General features: G+C 35.3%; 1 protein-coding gene across 1 annotated transcript in view; it reads right to left on the minus strand.

Annotated features, from left to right (window-relative positions):
* Positions 1–1,865: 1,865 nt before the first annotated feature.
* KLF9 (KLF transcription factor 9) overlaps positions 1,866–18,398 on the minus strand; it is a 33,557-nt gene continuing 17,024 nt past the window's right edge. The window contains exon 2 of the mRNA XM_051962070.1: positions 1,866–10,815. Within this exon, the coding sequence (XP_051818030.1) occupies positions 10,586–10,815 (230 nt within the window). The 3' untranslated portion in view covers positions 1,866–10,585. The remainder of the gene's footprint in view (positions 10,816–18,398) is intronic.

The raw sequence follows: 18,398 nt of genomic DNA on the forward strand, positions 1-18,398 counted from the left end.
TTGTTTCTTTGGGGAGATTTACTATATCAGATTCCAGTTTTTCTAAACTGCCTATTATTTTTGCTACATATGCCATAAATTTTTCTCTCAATTTTCATGTTTCTTTTAAATTAATCAGGAACAGTGTGTTGTGGTTCAATTTTTCTCCTTAAATTCCACAATGTCCTCTATATCATCAAGTATTGGATCATTTCCCTTTGTTCTGCAATATTTATTCATAGATACCTCAACTCATTTACTAAATCTATGTCATATTTGTTTTTGCTGTTAATGTTTTCCCTGTTGATGTATATATTTGTGTTCAAAGGCTTTTGAGCTTTCTTTTTCCTGAAATCTTTAGTAATTTTGGACTTTTTTCTTCTTATTTTCTGTTATCATTCACTTTTTGACTCCCTCTCTTTTGATTATCATTTCCCAGGAGGCTGGATCTGACAATGTCTCAACATTTTATCAAATTGGGCAATTTGATTCATCAGCTTGGGTTTCTGCCCCAATTGACTTTGCAGGGATGGAACTGACTCCATTTAAATGCTGGGCTCTTTCTCTTAGGCTAATGAAATGTTACAGTTTGGGCCCTTTTAAAATCCCTCTCTCTCTTCCTCAGTTCTCTGGTCAGGCACTGGCAGTTCAGAGACTTGCCATGTTGATGCTACAAGACTGATTTCTGCAGTGGAGATTTTCAAGGCTTTGGAAGAAGAATGTAGAGTTGTCCTGTCCTTTTTTTTCTATGTTCCTCCATCCTTTTGCAGAGATTTTTTGCAGCACAAAATGCTACTATTATAGCACTGTTTATTCAACTCAAGCAAACAAATTTCTGTAACCAAAGCCCAAATTCCCCCAGTTCTGTAAAGAGAGAGGTGAGATTGGGGTCTGAGGTTGGGTTTTGTTGCAAACTATGTCTTTGGGTTGCCTAGAGTAGCCTCACTGCCAGCAGCTTGGTGGATTATGGGAAAGAGGGTTTTGAAATGTCAGTTCATGGGTTTTTAACTAATGAATTAAATTTTTTTTCTGGTCTCTTTTGGATTCTGGGTATCCTAGATCATTGAATAGCTAATTTGCTTTATAAATTTTTTACTGGAAAGTTGTGAGAAATGGTGATAGACTTTTCTTCAGCAAGGAACTGCAAGTATGGAAACTTTCTCTAGTGAAGCAGAGCATTAACTCATCTGTAATGTATTGTTTATAACAGAGAGGCTAAGTGATTTGCCCATGGTTACAGAGTTAATATTAGAGATAAGACATATACCCAGGTCTATGCATTAAATTATTTTGCCACACTGTCACTCCTTATCCCAAAATTTTTGTTCTTCCAACTGAAACAGCCATTTGAAGCCAAAGATAATGAGTCTGGGCTGCATGGTATAATGGGGAAAGTTTGAAATCCTTGCCCTAATACTCATTAGCTCTGTAACCATAGGCAATCTCTTTAATTTCTGATCTGAGAAACGGATATATAATGTTTGTACTACCTTCATCACAAGATTATTATAAAGAGATTATTATTTGTAAACCTTAAAGGCATGATTTTTCTTGGAAACTGAAAAAAATTTCTTTTAAAGGGATTTCAAAGAGTGAGGGCATATATAAATTCTCACAATTATACAATGACTACAACAATGTAATAACACCAGAGGCTAAATACAAAGGTTAATGGCAGTTCTATATTGTCCAAGATCAAATGGCATAGGAGGCCATTCTGTTAACTACCCATAGACATTTTTTTTTGAGGGGATGGGAAAGGACATACTTGGAAAAGGGAAGTTTCTGTTTGGAAATTTTGTGTAAAAACCAAAATATATTGGCAAACTCAAAAACATCATCTCCAGGGGTGACTTATGGTGAACAGAATTGAAGTGTAGAGGCTATTCACGTATACAACCCTTTATTAAGTGCCTGCAATTTGCCAGGTACTGTGCTAAGTGCTGAGGATACAAAGAGAGGCAAAAATAGTCCCTACTCTCAAGGAGCTTACAATATAAAGAGGGGAAACAACATGCAAATAAGATACATGTACAAAGAAGATATATACAGGATAAGTTGGAAATCAAACAGAAAAAGCTTCTTTAGGAAACTAGGATTAAACAAGACATATCTAGAAAAGCAGTAGCTCAAAAAGGAAATATTCTCATGCCAAGATGCAATCAAGGAGAGATAGCATGTTATAGAACAGGAAGAACACAAGTTGTTTAAACAATTAATTAAGCAATTTAAGCCACAGATCACCCCAGAGGAGCTAAATGAATGAATTTATGAAGCACTTACTATATGTCTGACACTTCATGATATTTACCTCAGAGGCTTCTTTAAGATCATACTTAACCCAGCATCCTGGGAATGGGGCATCTAGTGAAAGATATGCTAGTTTAATTAAGAATCAGGAAAGTGGAGGTGAGGTGGAGAGAAAGGACTTCTTTCTTCAGCTATTTTAAAATAGTGTTTTAAAAGATTTCTTTAAATTTCTGATTATCCAACTCCCTCATTTGAGAGATATGGAAAATGGGATCAGTGACTTAGTCAAAGGCAGAGCTAAGACTTAAAGCTGGGTCCTTCAACTTCTAGTACAACAGAAACCTGTCTGCCCCATGCTAGTGCTTTCCCTATGATGTGAATGGTCCTCTTTATGTTACCTAAATTGGATTCTGACAATTAAAAAAATCCAACAAAATCTTACAGAGAGTTTGGCACATGCTTTGGGATATTGAATCTATAGGTCTCAAATCATAAAAGAGATACCAGGAAACAGATCCTGGATTTACTAGATCCTGTGATTGACAGACTTGACTCCCATTTGGAGTTGTAAGCAGTTACATCATAGTTTCCATAAAAATGTTCCATTTATGTACAGCTTCCAGCCTTTGTTTGTTGTGCCTCCATTAGAGTGACTTCTTAATTTTCTTTGTATCCTCCTCACAAAGCACAAGTCCTAATAAATTGATTAACTCCAATTGGCCCAGTTATCAGCGTATTAAATTGGAGTCACCAACCAGTCCAGGATTGAGTTAATCTTTGGCCCCTTGGTGGGGAAGGTGGTAGAGGGGGAAAATCAAAAGATCAAAATTAGAGCAAGAAGAATGATATAGTTTAATTCAAGGCTCTCTTTATCAAAGAACTCTCCCCCAAAAACTGAGGTTCAGGGATATTGTGACTTACCCCCTGCACAGGTCGCAAAATTTAGTTTGAATTTGGTTTCTTTGACTCCAAATCCAGTGTTTTTTTCATTATACCTAGCTGCCTAAGGACCCACTCTTTTTCTCCTTCTTACCTTTTCCCTTTTTTCTTTTCCTTCCTGTCTCCTTCTCTTTTTTCTTTCTTTTTTCTCTTTCTCCTCTGTCTCCCTTTTCCTTTTCTTTCCTATCTCCCTCAGGAGCTCTTCCTTTTTTCTTTCTCCCTCTTCTTTCTCTTCCTTTGTATTTTCCTCTCCTTCTTTCTCCCTCCCATTATCTCCCTTCTTTTCTCCTTCTTTCTGTTTCTCCTTTTTCCCCATCTCTCTATCTTCCTTTATCTTTCTAATCTCTTCTTCTATTTCAACCCCCACCCTCTACCCCCTTAGGCTTTCTAAAGCTGTATTTAGTTGCTTCAATTCTCCTAGCCTTCTCAGTCTCTTGTTAAGTACTCTGTAGCTTTTCACTACCTAACTACTTGTGCCATGTACCCCCACCTGACCCAGATTAAGTGTCATCTTCCATTCTGCCTACTCATCATATATGTCCTTTTATAAACCATTTATGTGCATGTTAAGGAAATTCCTACTTAGACCAGGGGTTCCCAATTAATTTCTATTACAATGTTTACAATATTTAGGACTCATGTTTACATTTTTACAGGAAATACACTAGCGTCTTTTTTAGACATAGTCCCAAAATTCACAATCACTTCATTAGAAAAAGGATATTTTGTAACATTTCAGAGAGCTCTAGTGTAGGTTCTATGTCGCAAGTTAGTAGAAATTAGATGACCAAAGATGTGGGTCTAGTAATCAGTTTCTAACTGAAATTCCAGGTGAGAAAAATATACTAAGGAAATTAGTATCTTCGTGGGAGTTACAAGATCACCTAAAAAATATTTTAAAGATTATCTGGTTCAACCTTGTTTTTTAATACATTAGAAAACAGTAGAAAGGAAATAATTTGTTCAAAGTCAAAGCCAGGATAATCTAACCCAGATAATATAACTTTGAATTCAGATTTCTATCCAGTATACAATTAAATCTGAAATCTAACTGGACTACTTAATCCCCACTGTAAGAATAAGAGAATTTATAATGGTTCACAAGACAGAATAGTCAACTATAGCTATCTAGTGTTTGACAAACCCAAAGATCCTAACTTTTGGGATAAGAATTCATTATTTGATAAAAACTTCTGGGATAACTGGAAATTAGTATGGCAGAAATTAGGCATGGACCCATACTTAACACCATATACCAAGATAAGATCAAAATGGGTCCATGACCTAGGCATAAAGAATGTGATTATAAATAAATTAGAGGAACATAGGATAGTTTATCTCTCAGACTTGTGGAGGAGAAAGAAATTTGTGACCAAAGATGAACTAGAGACTATTACCGATCACAAAATAGAAAATTTTGATTATATCAAATTAAAAAGCCTTTGTACAAACAAAACTAATGCAAATGAGAATTTATAATGACAACTCACATTCATGGCATACTTTATTCATTTGAACCTCACCCTGTGAGAAGATATTTAGAGTTATTTTTACTATCCTTCTTTTTCAAATGAAGAAACTGAGATTTGCCCTTGATCACATAGCTAATATTGGAGGATATATGTCAGATCTGGAGTCAGGAAGACAAATTCAAATCCAATTTCAGACACTTACTAGCTGTGTAACTCTGGACAAGTCCCTCAATCTTGGTTTGCTTCAGTTTCTTCATCTATAAAATGGAGATGAAGATAATAAGCACCTATGACTGATGTGAAGACCAAATATAATATTTGTAAAACACTTAGCATAGTAAGAACTTTATAAATGTTAGCTATTATTTACAAGTTCTCCTGATTTTAAGCCCAGTAGTGACTAGAAGCATATATGTGGCACAGTGAATTAGAGTTCTAGGACTAGAGTCAGGAACACCTGAATTCAAATCCAGACCCAGACCTTTTGACCCTGGGAAAGTTTCTTTTAACCTCTGACTGCCTCTGTGTCTTCAAATGTAAAACGGAGACAAAAATAGCACCTACATCGCAGGGTAGTTGTGATAATCAAACAAGAAAATATTGTACAAGTACAGTGGCACAGTACCTTGCATATAATAAAGCTTATTTTGTTTCCTTATTTCCAACAACCTGGGTTCTAAGTCCAGATCTATTATTAAACTGGGCCAAGTCACTAAATATTTAAAATCTCTTTTTGCCTTATCTGTCAAATATGAGGATTGGATCACTTGATCTCTAAGGTCATCTTTTTGAGGGGGAGTGGGAAGGGGACCAGCCCTAAGATTTCATGCGGAGAGGGAGCATTTGGTGAGGAACCTCAGCTCTCAGTCAAAATCAACAATTCTAGGAAACTTAACAGTCTTAGCAAGTTGCCTGGGATACCTTTATATATACATACATATTTTTTAACTCTAAAATTTCTCTTTCGAAATGATAAATCCAGTGTTTTATCCCATTAACCTAACTCCTAGTAATTTTGGTTAAAAAAAAAAAATGAGCAAGATAGCAAGCAACCTGGTGTCAGACGTCAGAGTTGGGAGTCAGAAACCCAAGTTTAGAATTCTGCCTCTTTCATTCTGTCCCCTTGGGCAAATAACTAAACTCTTTGATGCCAATTCCTTTATCTACAACAGGGGAATGTTGAATCAGATGATCCTTATAGACTCTTCCATTTCTCAGAACTCCATCTAAAGAGAACTTTTCGGCCTTTCTTGAACACGCTTTTGTTTTGCTCCTAATTCTTTCCTCCTGAAATGTTTGTTAGATTCTACCATTATCACTTTTATTTCACCTAGTTTAGTTTTATTACATTCTAAGCTTGAGTGTGGTATAATTTTACATTCACTTTATACTCTTAACAATGTCTAACATCACATGATGTTAAATTTAAATTTTATTAAATTTTCTCCAATTGCTCATTGTGCTCTAATTTCATAGCTTTCTCCAAAACAATATTGTATACCCCAAATTCTTTAAGATTCTAGAAGTGTATGTGGTGTGGAAAGAGCCCTGAGTTCAAATTCTGCTTGTGACTCTAGCTGTGTAATCCTGGCATGAACCTTTCTTTTTGAATAATGGGGCTAACAGTATCTACAATAAACTATACCTCACAGGGTTGTTACATTTGCTCCTCCAGTGAGAGTTAATGTAAAAGTACTTGCAAATCTTAGAGCATTATATAAGTGTCAGTTCTTGTTTTCTGAAATCTGCTTCCTACAAAGCCTCCCCAGACTGATCATAGACTGACAAGCTTTATCCTCTTCAGTCCAGTCTGGACAAGGCACTTTCTAATTCCAATTCTAGTTTGGAGTCCCTGGACCTGGATTCAAATCCTAAACTCTAATAATTATTCCGTGTGCCTTTAGGCACAGGGCCTAAATTTCTAAATTCATGTATGATGCGGAGGGACTGGATCCGGATAAGGACACTAAAGAACTCCTAAAGCATCCATTAACTTTTAAAAAATATTTAACTATGTTTTCAAATATTTGGTTTCATTTGTAAGCCTACATATTTCATTTTAGCACTTATTCTGAGATGGATTCCATTACCTTCACCAGATTCCCAATGTGGTCTATAATAAGATTAGATGATCTCCAAGGTTTCTAAGATCTAAGTAATGTACATGACTGAGCTTTGTAAACCATAAAGTATCGTTTAAAAATAAGGTGAGATTGTGATCTACAAGAACAGGATAGAGATCTTCTGTAGAATGCCATGCATACAACCACAGAATTATGAGTTTGATAAGCATTTGCTGCTGCTGATGATTTTACATTCTCAAGGAGGAGTAATGTTGATAGACTATATGTTTCCTTCCACCTCCTAACATATTTTTGATAGCCTCCATTCCATCTACCTCCTTGGATAAAAATAAAATTTCATATTTTCATATGAATGCATTTGTTAAAGTATGGAATATACAAAAGTCAAAGCCACCTTCAAAGCTACTGTAATTAGTGCCTTTTCATTACAGTAGCTGAGACCTGGGCTTTCCATTACACCATGGCTCAGATCAGTCAATCCATTCATACCAGTTTATTATGTTTATTTGACAAATTATATACATATATACAAAATCCTTACTGTTAGGATACTTGCTTTTTTTTTTTTTTTTTTTTTACTACTTTCATTTTGATTTACAAAAAAAAAAAAAATGGGACAGCAAAATAACTTAGGTCACTAATACTGTACAAAAATAAAATTGATTAAACAGTTGTCAAGATTGGTATTTTACAGTGTTATAGATCATACATCTGTAGTAAAAGAAAGTCTATCCAGAATGATGAGTACTGTCCTAAATCTATCTGCAAACCGACAACTAATTGGTTTTCTGTAATTATAAGCTATCAAGTATAGTTCTCAAAAGAAGCATGATTGTAAGCTCTACCTTTAAGCCACAGCATCTTTCCACCATGAGGAAGGATTTTTCTTCCCTAAGCAAAAGAGGAGTTAACTCTAAAACTACTGTTTTCCCAGATTGACAACTACATTCATTATTATTAGATAAAACACTTTTTTTTTCTTCCTTTTTAACACCTGCAACAGTCTTTCAAAAATTCAGTTTGGTTAAAAAAGTAAACAAAAATTACTAGCTTGCATTTGGATTTTTAATAAGTTAAATCCATGGTCTTTTTAATATAAAAAGTAATTACTTCATAGTTTTAGTGTTCAATGAACTCTAGTAATCCTATTTAAACTATATCAAGATATAGTTATTCTAATCAGGATGCTGGTTCCTGTTTGTGAATTTTAAAACAGGAGTTATCACAAAGAATAAAAAGTAGCCTTGAATTTACCCAGTTTATCATGATAACAGGTAAGAGAATATCACATGTGTGTTTTATAACTTGAAAAGGTAAGTAGCAACTTTGGGAGGGTGTATAGGGAAGGGAAATAAATTGTGCATCTTATTTAGTGCTTATTTAGAGGCTTCTGGCCTCAAGTAGACTTTTAGAAAGATTGTCTCAATTTCACTTGGCTTGTAGTTTTTTTTTTTTTTTCCTTTAATTTCTTTCTGAAGGGAGGATGATGAGGTTTTGGAAGTTAGTGAGTTGTTAGGCAACCACCAACTCTTGAGTCACCAAAGGCCACATGCAGAACATCAGTGAGCACAATCATTCTAGGAGTTCAAACAGGAAATAGGTGACATGCCTATTTCATATGGAAGAACAAATGTCCCTAAAACTCAGTTGGGACACAGAAATGAAAGTTTGGTTTTAAAATAAGTGTTTCAAAAAGCTGAAACAGAGGTAGAAAGTGTTCATTATTTTCCTGACACGCTTTCCCTAGGGAAAATTCCATTTTTTTCTTCCTTTTTTAAATTCCTTGGATTATTCCAAGTCCCAAATATTAAAAAACAGTTATCCTTACAGAACTACAGAGACAACACTGGTAACTATACCCAAGCAAGCGACTTTGATGCTCCCCTTCTCTGAGAGCCTTATGTTGCTGTTGCTTCTGCATTAGAAGCAGGCTTCTGTCAGGTAAAATAATGTGTTCATTACAGGCATGCACCCTAATCTTACACGACAAGCTCTATAAACATATATAAGTTAGAGTGTGTACCTTAGCTCCCTGTTTTAAAGATCTGATAACAAAATGCTCAGAAAGTTTAATTTCTGGAAAAAAAATGTAAACATTTCCCCACCATCACTTCTATTTTTCCTCTTTTGAAGTGTCTCTTTTGATCTGAAAATGCAGTTCATTATTTTTTTCTGGCCACTAAACTTTAAAGGCCCAAAATACAGTCTTAAGGTCTGTGCTCTATTGTTGACAAAGTAGTTTTTCAGCCTTCATAGATACCTAAGGTCAATATAAAGTATGTAGTGGGGAAATTCATGCCATAAAAAATATGGCAATATGTTTTCAGGATGGTATAGTAATCCAATTACCTATCCCCTCTAAAAGCTGCTGCTATGTAGGGTACCTTCTGAAATTACCTTATCAATTTTCATTGACATCACCTGCTAAATATAATTATCTTCATAAATCTCAGCTTAATTTTCTCTTTTGCTATAACTTTTGTTCCTGTGAGTGGAGGTTCTACATAAACATGGAAGGAAGAGATCTTTAACCCACCAGCAGGTTTCAAGACAGAGCTGCTGTCAGGCATTCAAATAAAATACAACAGAGGAAAATCCCCCATCTGTGGCATCATGGTACAGTAAGATGATGTGAATTGAAAGAATAGGGAACTCTGGCCAAGTTAATAGAGTTAAATTCAAATTTGAGCTGATTGCACACCAGTGATTCCATCTTGATCATGATTTCTTAACCTATATTGGCAACAAATGACTTAGATCTAAGTAAGTAGATTTATAACATGATGCCAGAGGGATCTTTGATTTCAACTTTAAAGCATGTGCTTAAGTTGACTTTTGTATCAGCAAATAAAAATACAGCTTGGGTTCAAAAGAGAAGAATTCATATAAAGGAGGTGTAAAGGAGGTGGTAAATTCATAACCTATGAGAAAAGGTTTGTCTTTAGTTTAGTGGAAGGTGAATGTCTGCATACCCACTGCCTAGGAGTTGTGTCTGTTTTTCAAGTCTTTTGAGAAGTGATCATGCTGTAGTAGACGTGATCTTGCTTCCATAAGAGAAGGCTGTGCTATCCATTTTTATTTCCTAAATTACTGTGATTCAGAGTGGTTTTGCTAAGGAAATTCAAGCACACTCAGCATATACATCAAAAAGGAAAACAAAAACAAAATTCCAAGAGAGATAACAAGCAATGACTGTAGAATCACTATGTGATAACCACAGGTCAACTCACCCAGTCAAACATATGTACACCAGTGTTTTGATTCCTTAAATTATTACCCCTTTCCCCTTAGCCCACCCTTTCACTCACTCCCTTCCCCCTCCTCATCCAATGCATCTGCTCTCCCTCTTTCATCAGAGATAGTTAAAGACTGTTGACTCTGCAATCTCTGGTATATGTGCTTTAGAAAAATGCCAAAGAGAGAAACCTCTGAATGTTGACTAGATAGCAGTTGCCTTCCTGTGCTGAAAAGTGGACCATCTCTGGGGCTTTTTTTTTTTTTTCCTTTCATTTGTCTATTTGCTTCTGAGGGTCTCTGAAAACCTTCCTTTCTTCTTCCATCGTTTCTTTCTTCTTCCTACTTCATTCATTCCTCCCTGCCTTCCTCTCTTTCTTTCTCTTCCCTTTTTCCTTCTTTCCTTCCTTTCTTCTTCTTTCTTTCTCTTTCTTTCTTTCTTTCTTTCTTTCTTTCTTTCTTTCTTTCTTTCTTTCTTTCTTTCTTTCTTTCTTTCTTTCTTTCTTTCTTTCTTTCTTCTTCCTTCCTTCCTTCCTTCCTTCCTTCCTTCCTTCCTTCCTTCCTTCCTTCCTTTTTTATTTTTTGGTCTTTTTCACTGTCCTGACCTCCTCTGGTACATCCAGGGTCTCACAAAGGATTTGCAAGGGATTTTTTAGATCGCTTGATCATACTAGGGTGAAACTCAGTGTGACGTCGGGCATGCTTCGTCAGATGGTCACTCCTCATGAAGCGCTTTTCACACAGCGGACACCGGAACTGCTTTTCACCAGTGTGGGTTCTGTAGTGGCGGGTCAGCTCATCTGAGCGGGAGAACTTTTTAAGGCAGTCCGGCCATGTGCAAGGAAAGGGTCGCTCACCTAGGAAAATGGAATCAAGATAGCATGAATTTTTTAAAAAATATTTTTAAAAGTCACAGGAACACAAATCTAGAGCGGAAAGGGACCTTAGGGTCTCTAGTCCAATTCCCTCATTTTACAGATGAGGAAACTGAGATAGAGATTAAGTGACTTGCCCAAATCACAGTGATAGTAAGCATCAGAAGCAGCATATAAATCTAGGTCTTCTGATACTAGAGTAAATATTCTTTCTCCTATAACACACTGCCTTCCATAAAACCACTTATGTTCAATGCCATTAACATTAACTTGGGGAAAGCAATGATGTGTAATAGTACCTTATATTCATATGGCATTTTACTGATTACAAAGGACTTTTTATAAATTATTAAATGCTTTTCAAAGAGGTTTTCTCATTTGAACCTCATACCGTCTCTGAGGTAGGGAGAACAATTATAATTATCTCCACTTTACAAATGGGAAAACTCAGGACTTACTTAATTGAGGCCATAAATAAAAAGTGGTAGAACTAGAACTCTAATCTGACATGGTCCCCCACCCCCACCCCCAGCTTCCTGAAACTTGATAAATTATGTTCTATGCAAATGGAATTGATATTTAGCACTTTTCCCTGATCGCATAAAATCTTGGAGATTAGAGGAACTCCTTTTTCTTCATGTTCAGAACATAATAGCCACTGATTGGTTTGATTTGGGGGGGCTTAGTTTTTGTTTGTTTTGTTTTATAGCCAATGAGAGTCTAAAATTGCAGTCTTTAACCATATTTCACAGTCATAAAATCTTAAAGTTCGCATAGACCTTATGGGTCATCTGGTCCAGCCTACCACCTACTACAGTAATCCTTCTGCCAATCTAATAATAATAGCCAACATTTTATATAGTGCCTTAAAATTTGTAAAGTACTTTACAAATATGTATCACTTTTATTCTCACAAATACCCTGGAAAGTAGGTGTGATTATCTCTATTTTACAGATAAGGAAACCAAGGAGTTACATGATATTCCCAAAATCACAGAATTAGGTAATATCTGAGGCTGGATATGGACTCAGGTCTTTCAGATTCCAGATCAGCACTCTATCCACCCTACTATTAAGCTGCCCACCAAAACCTTGTGATTGAATAGTTATTAGGGATGAGGATTGTACTACTTATTGGGACATTGCAGCCACTGACAACCTGTTCCAATTGTTGGAAAGTTTTTTCTTATATTGAGCCAAAATCTGTCTTGCTGTAACTTGTGCCCCTTGATTCTAATTCTGTCCCCTAAAGCAGCACAAAGGAGGATCTTTCCCCTCTTTCATGTGACAACCTTTTCATTTTCCATATTTTGGGGTCAATACCCTAGTTCTTTCAACTATTTCCCATAAAATTTAATTTTTGGACTCTTCATTAATTAGTTCAGTTAATTAATTAGCCTTTCTCTGGGTACACTCTGCCTTTTCATGTCCCTCTTAAAAATGTGCTGTCCAGAATGGAAAAAAAAAAAAAAAAAAAACTGTTCCTGATGTGATCTGACCAGCAGAGATCTCTATGGGATTGTTTAACCCCCGCATTAGGAGGTGCAAACATATTTTAGACGGTCTCCTCCCCCATCAAAACAAATAGGCCAAAGGAAGTTTTAATAAAAGAAAAATTCACACCCCTTCCTTTTTATGAGGTATTTCTTCTCGTCTGCCTATCTACTTCTCATGTCTTTCCAAACATGCTCAAAAGTGCCACTGATGGGAGATTTTACATACACAGACCCTTCTTTTCCACTGAACTTCCTAGAGACTCCTTTGGTAGGTGCAAGGAGTGACTTTTTCTCACTCCCATCCTCACCTTCCTGGAGCCCAGAGAGACTCACAGAGGCTGGGAGCTGTCCAGCGTGGTGCATCTGAGTCATCCAAAAATTATTCATTCTTTTTCCTCAGATTCTCTAACCTGTGCCAATGAGATGCAGAAATAAGGATAATAATAATAAATAAATAATTCTATCACCTTAGGGGCAAGCTATAATTAACTACAAGCTTCCCTCTCCCATTATTTGTTAAGAGGGACATTAACCATAAGGAATATTGACTTGCTCCCATCCAGGCTAAAAGACAGGCCAGACTAAGATATAATAGCTAACTCCACCCGAGACTGAAACATCTTTTTATAGTTACAAATTAGCCAGAGCACATTCCAAACCAAAAAGCTATGACACTAAAAAGCAATCATAATAAACCTTTTGAATCCGGAGTTCTGTAGGTGAAGTTCTGTTTATGGATTAGATATTATGGGTGTGAACATTCAAAAGCCATGAATGAATAAATGAAAATTAATGAATGAAAAGGCATATATTAATTGCTTACTATATGCCAAACACTATGCTAAATGCTGAAGATACAAATATAAAAACAAAGACAGTTGTGGGACCCTTAAAGTACTCATAATAAACAAGGTTTAAAATAGTATATCTTTTGTAAACTTCAGAGGATTAAACTATACTGTATCTTACTCAGTTTAGAAATGTTGAACTCCAAGGTACTAGACTACTCAAGGTGTGTATGTCCTCCTTGAAGGCAGAGATTGGATCAAATACTTCTTTGTAACTCTTCCTCATTCTCCTACACCTCTCCATAGAGCCTAGACAGGCTGAGCACATATAATGTTTTCAATAAATATCTGTCTACTTTATATAATTAAATTGAATTAAACACAGTGTTGTCCACTCAGGGTGAGCAAAGGGTTAAATTGTGTCCCACTACCAATTTACTCTATTGTCAATGGATTGCTACAAATAAATATTCAACTTGTTATCATTTTGAAACCAAAGATAAGAATTCTTGGCATACAGAAACAGAAGCAATTTAACAAGGCTAATCTAAAGATTTCTAAAGGACATGTTATTCCAAACTTATATTAAGAAAATAGCTATTATTTTAAACTTATGTTAGGAAGACAGCTTTCCAGTAGTGATATCCACTAGAAATTTCCCATGAGCTGGAAAAAGGTATATAAATGAGAAGTGTACATGCATCTCATTTAGAGGTGTTCCATAAAGACAGTCAATAGCCAATCAACTAGTTATGAAATTTTGTTTAAAATTTCAGGACTTTTTTTTTCTAATGGTGTAATTTCACATTTGTTTGTTTTTCTAAATTCAATTACTTCCTAAACAGCCATTGTCACTGAGTCATATCTCCCCTATGTAAGCATACATATGGCAGAGCAGAAACCCATAGAGCTATGAGCTACTGAAGTACACCAGCATCTTCTCCTAGGCTTCTTTGGGAAAGAATCTCTTTTTAGTCTCTTCCTCCCCCTGCAGTCACAAAGCTGATTTTCAGTGCACTGAAAAACAAAAAAACAAAACACATACCCAAATTCCCAAAAGATATCTTAAAGAAAATTGTATTGAATGTTTATCCATCTTCTGGTACCTTTTAGTAACAATTTTAATGCACATACCTAATCTAGCAAACAAACGTTCCTTTTCCATTTAAAGGTCAATCATTTTGTTCCTCTATAGAGTGAGAGAAATTTGTGAATTCTATTACATAATTAATACAATACTAAACAATATAATATGAAAAGAAACAAGGCATAGTATGACCTATAAGTGCCCTTGTATTTTATGTTTTGGTCAACTAAAGAAGGGAGAAGAGAGTTAGGATGTCATGAAATTCATAGAATCATAGACTCTCAGCACTTGGAAAAAGGGCACTGGAGAATATTAAGTCATGATACAAATGAGGAAATTGAGGGTCAGAGAAATCAAATGATTTGTCCAATATTAAAAGCCGCTTAGTATATCCAGGGATTAGAACTCTAAATCTTCTCACTCTCAGATGAACTCAAAAGGAAAACATTCAACATTTCTAACACTGAAAACATTTTCTTTAAGAGGGGACAATCATATACTAATGAAACTGTATAATAAGTTAATTTATATTGTCTTCTGTAATACTAATGATAATTTACATCAGAACCAGAAATCTCCCATTTGAAAAAACTGAACACCTGTAAATATTTTAGATTAATAAAATCAAGAAAATGCACCTAGATCCTATAAACACACCAAACTCAATTATACAGAAAATACTATTGGATAACCTAACAGACATTCTGAACTTAAACTGTTTACAAACTGTTCTTCCATTTCCATATTGAATTGAAATTCTCTGACAAATACTGGGCAAAAGGAGGGGAAAAAAACAAAAAACAAAACCAAGGGTTTTTTTTTTTTCCTTTCTTTTTCTTTTTTCTTTTTTTCTATTGGATAACCTAACAGGCATTCTGAACTTAAACTGTTTACTAACTGTTCTTCCATTTCCATATTGAATTGAAATTCTCTGACAAATACTGGGCAAAAGAAGGGAGAAAAAAAAAAAAAAACAACTAAGGTTTGTTCTTTCTTTTTTTTTTTTTTTACAGTTATCTATTTCCCAGAATACTCCTTAATTTTTAACTCACAGCTTCCCTTAGAAAGTTCAAACTAGGAAAGGTATTCTTTTTCTGGATAAAGATTTTCCCAAAGTCCTGAAATGAAATCTTAATGTCTGATTACAGGTAATGTCTTAATAGTGAACAAGCTCAAAGAAGAAATTAGCAGTCTCTTTTCTAAATTTTTTTTTTTTTTGATACTCATGCCCTCTACAGGCTTAGTCATCTGCAACCCATCTCAAAATCAGGGAGATCAAGACAATTTCAGAAGTTTCTCCTCATACCTTCACATAATTATCTCCTACCTCCCTCTTCTTTCCCCCTCAATTTTCCCTCCTCCAGTTTAGGAAAAAATCAACTTTGGTCAAGGATGTAGAAAAGATCTAATGCTTCCACTCTATTCTACAAAAGCATTCTTTTGAAAAAAATCTTAATCACAAAGATTTTAGAATGTAGAGTGAACATCAATTTCTGAGAAGAATGATTGTTTCTGGCAGATTTGTAGAAGGAGACTTTCTTTTGAAAGATTTAGTGTTTATTGATTTCTTAAAACCACAAATGCATTGTAGAGGAGATCAAAATAGAGGGTTTGGAGATATTCATTAAGGTCTTCCAAACTAGGTACATGGATGATCTGGGCATATATTTTCTAAAAGACGGGTTTATATTTTGTAGAGAAATGACTCATCCCCTAAAGTCTACTAAAGAGATAGTAAGAATGCTCATTATTTTGGGTGTGTTGTCATGGGCAAGTAACTTTACCTGAGTACCCTCGGGAAACTTTTGTAAGGTGAAAAGTAGATGTTAATCTTCATTGGCAGAGGGAGTTTTCTCACATTTGTATCTTATTCCCTATCTCCAAAGCTTCATCAATGTACTGAAGGGAATGCTACTTTCTTAGAGTCTATGCCAGCAGAATTCAAGCCCAGGAAGGACCTACCAATATAGAAAAGTATCCAATATCTCTCAGGAATGGCCTAGATATGAGGCCAGTTAAGTTTGCAGAGTTTATAATCAGAAAATTGACCACAAGGGTCAGATTTATAGCTAGGAGGGCTCATTTTTCATATGAGGAAATAGGCGTGAGAAACTGACAGATGTAGAATATGTATTCATATCTTTAGATCTAATTTCAAATTCAAGGCTTTTCCCACTGCACCACGCTACTCAATGATTGTAATGATTCTGGGGATGCCACAAAGGGGTGAAGGAATTGAGATCTGTATTGATGGTTATGGATCCACAATAACAAACTCATGGACCCCTGAAGTATTGATATATAATTGGAATACTTTCTAATCTCTACCAACTCACATGTCAACGAATCGGAATGTATTATCTGTCATTTATCCCATAGTTTAAATCTAACTTTATGTGATCGTTTAAATCTAACTTTTAATAAAATGTTTTCTCAGTAACTCTCCAGGGATGCCACAAACGGTTACTAGGAATTCCAGGTTCTCCCCATTACTGGGTTCACCTAAAACATTCTTATTCTGCATCTACCCAAAGTCTACCCAAGTTCATGTTATATTCTGGCTTTACCCAAATTTTATTCAATGTTTACATTTTCTGCTATCCATTTCAATTTGACTTGTTTTCAAGTTGCTCTCTGGGCAAAATCACCAAACTCTGTATCTGTGATTCCAGTGCAGGTCTCTTAGTCTAAATCCTACATAATGATGAAGCCTAGAGGGAAGGGGAGTCATATCTCCTTTTTTGACTTGCTCCCCTTTACCAAACAACTTAAATTTCTTTCTAAAATTATTTTACATTTTGAAATTTATTCTTGCAAACATCAGTTTTTGCTTTAGTGTGCTCAGGCCCAGGCCTCTACATCCTAAGCACTGCCCATCCCTCTCCTTTTTCCAGCTTCCCTCTATGTATAATTTTCCCCCTTTATAATCAAAGCTTTTAGAGAGGCAGGTACTAGATTGTTTATATTTGTATCCTAGTAGTTAGCATAATGTCTGGCACATAGTATTTAATAAATGCTCACTCAATTATTAATACTTAGAGAAAGGACTGTGAGGATTGAGTGTGGATCACAACATAAATATTTTCACTCTTTTTGTTGTTTGCTTGCATTTTTCTTATTTTTTTCTTTTTGATCTGATTTTTTTGTACCGCATATTTGTGGAGATATGTATAGAATTATACATATTTAACATGTATTGGATTACCTGCTATTTAAGGGAGAGGAGGAGGGGAAGGGAGGGAAAAATTTTTGAACACAAGATTTTGTAAGAGTGAATGTTGAAAACTATGCATATGTTTTAAAAATAAAAAACTTTAAAAAAATAAATGCTCACTCATTAACTCCATGCTACATAATGTTGTAATGATTTTAGGGAGGTCACAGAAGGGTGAAGGAATTGAGATCTGCTTTGATGGTTATGGATCCACAAAAACAAATTCATGAATCAATGAATTTCTGATATGGGAAAATGAAATGGGAATACTTCCCAATTCTACATGTCATGTCTCCTTAACTAGGATCACCTTCTCTATTTCTGTCCCTGAGATAGAGACAGACCTGCTGGAACCACAGATACAGAGTTTGGCAATTTTGCCCAGAGGGCAACTTGAAAACAAGTCAAATTGAAATGGATATCAGGAAAATGTAAATATTCAATAAAAAAAACCATTAATAGGTTAGAATGTATCATCATATTGTTTAAATCTAACTTTATGTGATGAGAAAATGTTTGTATGCAGAATATTGCCTGGCCTCAGTAGTTTTCCAGGAATTCTACAGATGATTACTAGGAATTCTATCTCTGTGTCTGTCTAAATATGTCTTTCTAATCTCTTTGTCTTAAGGTACCTTCCATTTGATTATGACAGAATGGTTTTGCCCTCTAATATTAATTGAGCTACAAAAAGTTATCAAACTGTGATGCAGCAGTGTTACTACTGAGCTCATAGCCCAAAGAGATCTTAAAGAAGGGAAAAGGACCTGTATGTGTGCAAGAATGTTTGTGGCAGCCCTCTTTGAATGGATGCCCCTCAATTGGAGAATGGCTGAATAAATTGTGGTATATGAATGTTATGGAATATTATTATTGTTCTGTAAGAAATGACCAGCAAGATGATTTCAGAAAGGCCTGGAGAGACTTACATGAACTGATGTTGAGTGAAATGAGCAAGACCAGGAGATCATTATATATTT

Source organism: Antechinus flavipes, chromosome 1, assembly GCF_016432865.1.
Source record: "Antechinus flavipes isolate AdamAnt ecotype Samford, QLD, Australia chromosome 1, AdamAnt_v2, whole genome shotgun sequence".
Taxonomy (NCBI): domain Eukaryota; kingdom Metazoa; phylum Chordata; class Mammalia; order Dasyuromorphia; family Dasyuridae; genus Antechinus; species Antechinus flavipes.